The sequence below is a fragment of the Chrysochloris asiatica genome, unplaced genomic scaffold, assembly GCF_000296735.1.
Source record: "Chrysochloris asiatica unplaced genomic scaffold, ChrAsi1.0 scaffold00002, whole genome shotgun sequence".
In the NCBI taxonomy this organism is placed as follows: Eukaryota; Metazoa; Chordata; class Mammalia; order Afrosoricida; family Chrysochloridae; genus Chrysochloris; species Chrysochloris asiatica.
Genome location: NW_006408520.1, coordinates 33,162,497 through 33,168,579, shown reverse-complemented (window position 1 = coordinate 33,168,579; position 6,083 = coordinate 33,162,497). Strand labels below are relative to the sequence as shown.

Below are 6,083 nucleotides of genomic sequence, written 5' to 3'. Positions count from 1 at the left end.
CACACCACACTGATAGAGACTAGTAGAACCCTGGAGACTGTGGTCCTTAGATAACCCTTCAAGCCTGGGTCTAAGCTCCCAGGGATCAACTTTCAGCCAAACAATAAAGAGGCCTATAAAGTGAACAAAGAAGGCCTGAAGAAAAAGGAGACTATAGGAAGTGGGAAGAATGCTGTTACACTGAGAAGACTGTAGCCAATGTCATGAAACAAATGTGCATAAATTATTAAGAGAACTAATGCGCTCTGTTAACTTTCACCCAAACCACAATTTAAATGTCCAAAAAACAAAAATAAAAACATTACTGAGGGAAGTTAAGAAAAGCAAAGATTGATTTGAAACTTTAAGACATGAAAAAAACAAAAACTCTCCATCTCAAACATTCATATTAAGTTTGTTTTTGTTGAGCTCACGTTCCAGATTTCCAATCAATGTGTCAATACTTTCTTGTAGATCTTTAAGATTGGCTGTTTGATCCACGGTAGACTTAATTGTCTGCACTGTAAAATATGACTGAAATGTGTTTTCTTTGGACAAGGGACTTGGCTGTTCAATCATTATATCTGGTCCATCCACTTTGACATAATCTTCTCCATTTTCTCTATCTTCTGAAGGGACTTCATCATAATCCGCATCATTTAAATTTTCTCGTGTGTTTAAAAAGTAGCTTTCTCTGCAGCTGCTCCAGTCTCCTGCATAACGATTGCTAAGGGGGCTGTCTAGCCTGGCTTGCCTTGGTCTCCGTACTCCTGACGTCTCAGTACCACTCAAATTTAACACACAAGGCCGTTCTTTCTTCCGCCTCAAATAATTCACAGAAAATGGCTGCTCTGGGGACAAATTGTCTGTTGATTCTTTAACAGTTAAACGTTGCACTGGAAATGAACAATAAATTTGCTTTAGTGACAGCAATCCAACTGGTCTTAAAAAAAAAAACAGTGTTAAAGATAGATAAGTCATTTAATCATCAACTACAGACATGCATTAAAACATGCACACTACTATAAAAAAGAAAGCATTCCATAATTATTTTTCCTATCACCAGACATAATCAAGATTAGAGAAAGAAGCTAGTAGAATGTTTAGTGATGCCGATTCATGCTATATCATAATGTCCCCAAACAAATCAAACTTCCTATGTTGATTAACTTTCTGTGCCAGTTAATTATTATCCAGCTATAATTCAAACAGGAGCTAAGCTAGTAGCTTCTTCTAAATTAAATACTAGAGCAAAAAGCAGGCAAGGTGTACAAAACAAAATGAAAAAAGTTCTTCATCTGCAAACATCTAAATGAGGCAAAGGCATCTACCATGACCACTCTAAAAGTTCTGACTTATTTATTTGCAATTCTATTAGCAGCAGTGTCATAATTTACTTTACTAAGCAGCCCACATTTCACTTTGAAAAAAATGCACAAATACTAGGTTTGAGCACTATTACCTGGGCTTGATTATACAGCATTAGCTACTAATAGTCTTCATTTATTGCCTGGAAATAGTACAAATATTTTATTTTCCCATTCTGATTAATTAATAAGATGAATTTCTCTTGAGAATACACATCATGCTAGACATATAGAAGACCATCAGATATATATTACCTCTTAACGAAAAGTACTGCTTACTATTTTGTGTTATTAAACATCTAAGGCACTTTTATACAAAAAAAAGTATGTAATTTAAAATGTCCAGACTTCACTATCAAATATTGCTCAGATACATTTTTCTTTGTTATTTATTCTACATTAATATGCACCTCTCCATTTATATCTCCCTTCATTAAGATAAAGGGAACATACATCATTGGTAACAAAACTAGATTTATACTCTCCAACATAAAACGAATGCTTATTTCTTCTAAATTAAACACTATTGTACAAAATTTTAAAAATGGAAAACTGTACAAAATGTATATGGTTCTAATTTTCCAAACTCATACAGTCACATTCTAACATTCTTTAGAGACCACATAATTTTTTTACTAGCATTTTATTAAACTATTTATATATAGATAAGATTTTAACTTTTCTAGTTATGCACATTGTTAGGATGGTTGTTATATAACATAGATATGTAAAAGCTCTTGATATTAAATTATCTAGGATATAAAAAAGATTTATAAATATTTTGAATTTATCTTTAATATGTTATAATATAGAACAAATGTAATTGGGGAATGGCTATCTGAATTTTTACACTGTTTAATTACTCATATTCTTTTCTTCCTCTGCTTGCTTATCTCCACTAAATCTCCTTTCTTTTTATCTTCACTCTCTGTGCTATCCCTGTTTCATCGAAGTGCTTAACCATCAGGCCTGCTGTTTTTGCCAACTAATTACAGTATTCTGCTAATCTTTCAGTCATCAGGTGATGCAACCAAACTTCTTTTAACTGTTTCTTAAATTTGTCCTTATTGTGCCTGCATTTTCTGAGCTGTACCTGCAAAATCTAGGTTAATTTTATTGCACAAATATTAGGTTTGACTGCTATTACCTGAGCTTGATTATACAGCATTAGCTACTAAGAGTCTTCACTGATTGCCTGAAAATAGTACAAATATTTTATTTCCCCATTCTGGCTAATTAATATGATGAATTTCTCCTAAGAGTACACATCATGCTAAACATAAAGATCATCAGATACATATTACCTCTTAATAAAGAGTACTGCTTACTCTTCTGTGTATATTAAAGTCACTTTTGTTGAAAACTGTTCAACAAACACACTATTCAAACATTTTATATATTAAAAGATATTTTTGAGTATTTTCTTGGAAAACATTTAAGGAACCAATTAGGTTAGAATTTATTTCTTCTAGTCCAAAAATTCAATTTCTGAAAACTCAACTTCACTGGCTTTTTCACAGTTCCTATTATATATACTTCCTCTTGGATCAACTACCAACACTCACAGAAGCAGCAGTCAAGAGATCAGACAACATATTGCATTAGGCAAATCTGCTGCACAAGACCTTTTTAAAGTATTGAAGAGCAAAGATGTCTGCTTGAAGACTAAGGTGCGCCTGACCCAAGCCAAGGTATTTTCAATAACCTCATATGCATGTGAAAGTTTCACAGTAAATAAGGAAGACTGTAGAAGAATTGACGCATTGAGTTATGTTGTTGGTGGAGAACATTGAAAGTACCATGGGCTGCAAAAAAAAACCCAACAGATTTGTGTTAGAAGAAGTGCAGCCAGAATGCTCCTTGGAGGCCAGGATGGCTAAACTTCGTCTCTCATACTTGGGACATATTGTCAGGAGGGACTAGTTGCTGGAGAAGGATACCATATTTGGTAAGGTGAAGGTTCAGAGAAAAAGAGGAAGACCCCCCACGAGATGGACTGGCCAAGTGGCAGCATCTATGGACTCAAGCGTGACAACAGTAGTGAGGTTTGCCCAGGATCGGGCAGTGTTTCATTCTGCTGTGTATAAGGTCTCTATGAGTCTGTACTGACTCAATGGTATCTAATAAAAATTACATATACTGAGAAAAGTCTCATTTTAATCTCAAAAGAACAGTTTGGATTTTCAAAGAACTGTTAACTATTCCTTTTCAAAGGAATTGGGGGAAAGCAACAAAATGACAGTCTAGAAGGCTGCTGAAAAAATTTCAAAACATAGTAAATACCAAGAAACTGTTTTCCCTTATCTTGTTTTCTATCAATAGATTTATGCTTTAAATCATTGGTTCATTAGCTTTTTATCTATAGTGTAATCATGTTGTTTAACAAAACATACTTGGAGTCTAGTTAGTGACAAGTACTCTCTGAAAAGCTAGGAGTCTAAGGATAAGCAATATAGTTCTACCCTTTGCTGAAAGAGGACTTAAAACACTTACTGATGGAGATCAAAGACGACAGTCTTCAGTATGGATTACATCTCAACATAAAGAAACAAAAATCCTTACAACTGAACCAGTAAGAAAGATCATGACAGATGGAGAAAAGACTGAAGTTGTCAAGGATTTCATTTTACTTGGCTACACAATAAAGGACCAAGGAAGCAATGGTCAAGAAATCAAACATTGTATTGCTTTGCACAAATCTGGAAACAATTTCTTTAAAAAAATGTTTAAACGCAAAACTGTAATTCATGGCATTGGCAAAGAATATTGTATATACCATGAACTGCCAGAAGAATATGTAAATATTTCAAAGAAGAAGCAGAACAAGAATATTCCTTAGAAGCAAGGATGGTGAGACTTGGTCTCAAGTACTTTGGATATATTATCAGAAAGGAACAGTCTCTGGAGAAGAACATTATACTTGGCAGAGGGTCAGCAAAATAGAGAAAGACTAGACTGACAAAGATGAACTGACACACTGGCTGCAGCAATAAGCTCAAATAACAATGATTGTGCGGATGGCACAGGACCAGGTAACGTTACGTTCTGTTGTACACTGGGTCTCTATGAGTTAAAGGCAACTCAATAGCACCTAGCAATATCAACTGTTATGAAACTTACAGTCATGTGGGAAAATCAAATGAAAAGGACTAAGGAAAAATCAATACCTTTTCCCAAAAAGAAACTGCCCCAAATCTACTCAACATAGAAGTGTGGTACAATAAAGACCTGGTGTAGCAGTCACATTCTCTCTTAGCCTGTTTCCTCATCTGTAAAGTACAAGAGCGACCGATCAGTAATTTTCTACATTCTTTTTAAGATAATAAATCCATTTTTAAGGAGAAAATTTTTGTGAAAACCCAACACATAAAACAGATGAAAACTGTTCCAGTCAAAATAAAGGTATGTTTACATTCCATCTCTCGTTTGCTCCCCAACCCTTGAAACACACTTTGCCAATATAGCACCAAAGCCACTTCCAAACAGTCCTAGGAAATACAATCTGAAAAAAACTCTTAGCAGGATGATTTCTGCCTTCTGATACTGATATGCTAGAGTTCTTTCTAATAACTTTGAACACAAGATTTTTCGTATAAAAAACTCAAAGTATATTTTATTCTTTCCCTAAAATTAATTTTCAAAAAAGTATCGTTGAGGTTGTGAAAAATTGGAACCTTTGTCCACAGCTGCTGATAATGTAAAATGGTACAACTGCTATAGAGAACACTTTGGTGGTCACTCAAAAAGTTAAACACAGAATCACCATTTGACCCAACAATTTCATTACTAAGCTTACATGGGTAAGTCAAAAAGTATTGCTATTAGGCTCTAGTTTATACATGCATGGTTTTATTCCAAACAAAATGAGTTGAAACATGTCCGTTATAAGTGAATAAGGTAGACAAGTTCTCTCAGTAATATACTTGTCTTGTTTCCTTAGGGTGCTGCCTTCAAAAAATAAAAGTTCAATCAAAAGAGTGGCTTCAGAGGTGATCTTCCAGGTCAGTTAAATTCACAGCAGAGAGGTCATCTGAGAAAGTTATGGGGCCTATTTTCTGGAACCCCAAAGGAGTAATTTCAATGAATTTTCTAACAGGACATAGGATGATTACAGGGCTTAATTAGGAAGAATTTTTAAGTAAATTAAAAATTGCATTGGTGAGAAAAATGCTAGGAAAGTTGAGCCAAGGAATGGTTTTCCATCATGACAATGCAACTGCTTACTCTCCAAGAGAAGCAAGGATGGCCCTACAAGAATTTCATCACAAAACTTTACCCAATCCATCAAGACCAGACCTTGTACCTTCACACTTTTTTGTTTTCAAAGAACATTTAAAAGGCACACAATTTGAGTCCTTCAGGGATATTAAAGCTTTAATTGTGAGAATGTGTACATTGAAGAATGCAACCTTTTTGGAGGAGGGTTAGAGAGATGACATACCACCTTGAAAAGACTAGAGACCTATATGGAACAGACATTAAAAAACAAAACAAAACACTAACTTTTATATTTTGATATTTCTGGAAGTTGTCAAAAAATGAAATGGAATGCATAAACATCGAAATCGTAGGCATTAGTGAGCTGAAATGGACTGGTATTGGCCATTCTGAATCTGATGACCACATGGTTTACAATGCCGGAAATGACAAATTGAAGAGGAATGGTGTTGCATTCATTGTCAAAAAGAACATATCCAGATCAGTCATGAGGTACAATGCTGTCTGTGATAGGATAAT

General features: G+C 34.6%; 1 protein-coding gene across 1 annotated transcript in view; it reads right to left on the bottom strand.

Moving 5' to 3' along the window:
- Positions 1-375: 375 nt before the first annotated feature.
- Positions 376-6,083, bottom strand: part of SYDE2 (synapse defective 1, Rho GTPase, homolog 2 (C. elegans)) — a 49,016-nt gene continuing 43,308 nt past the window's right edge. Inside the window, exon 7 of the mRNA XM_006830996.1 lies at positions 376-875. Coding sequence (XP_006831059.1) covers positions 376-875 — 500 coding nt within the window. The remainder of the gene's footprint in view (positions 876-6,083) is intronic.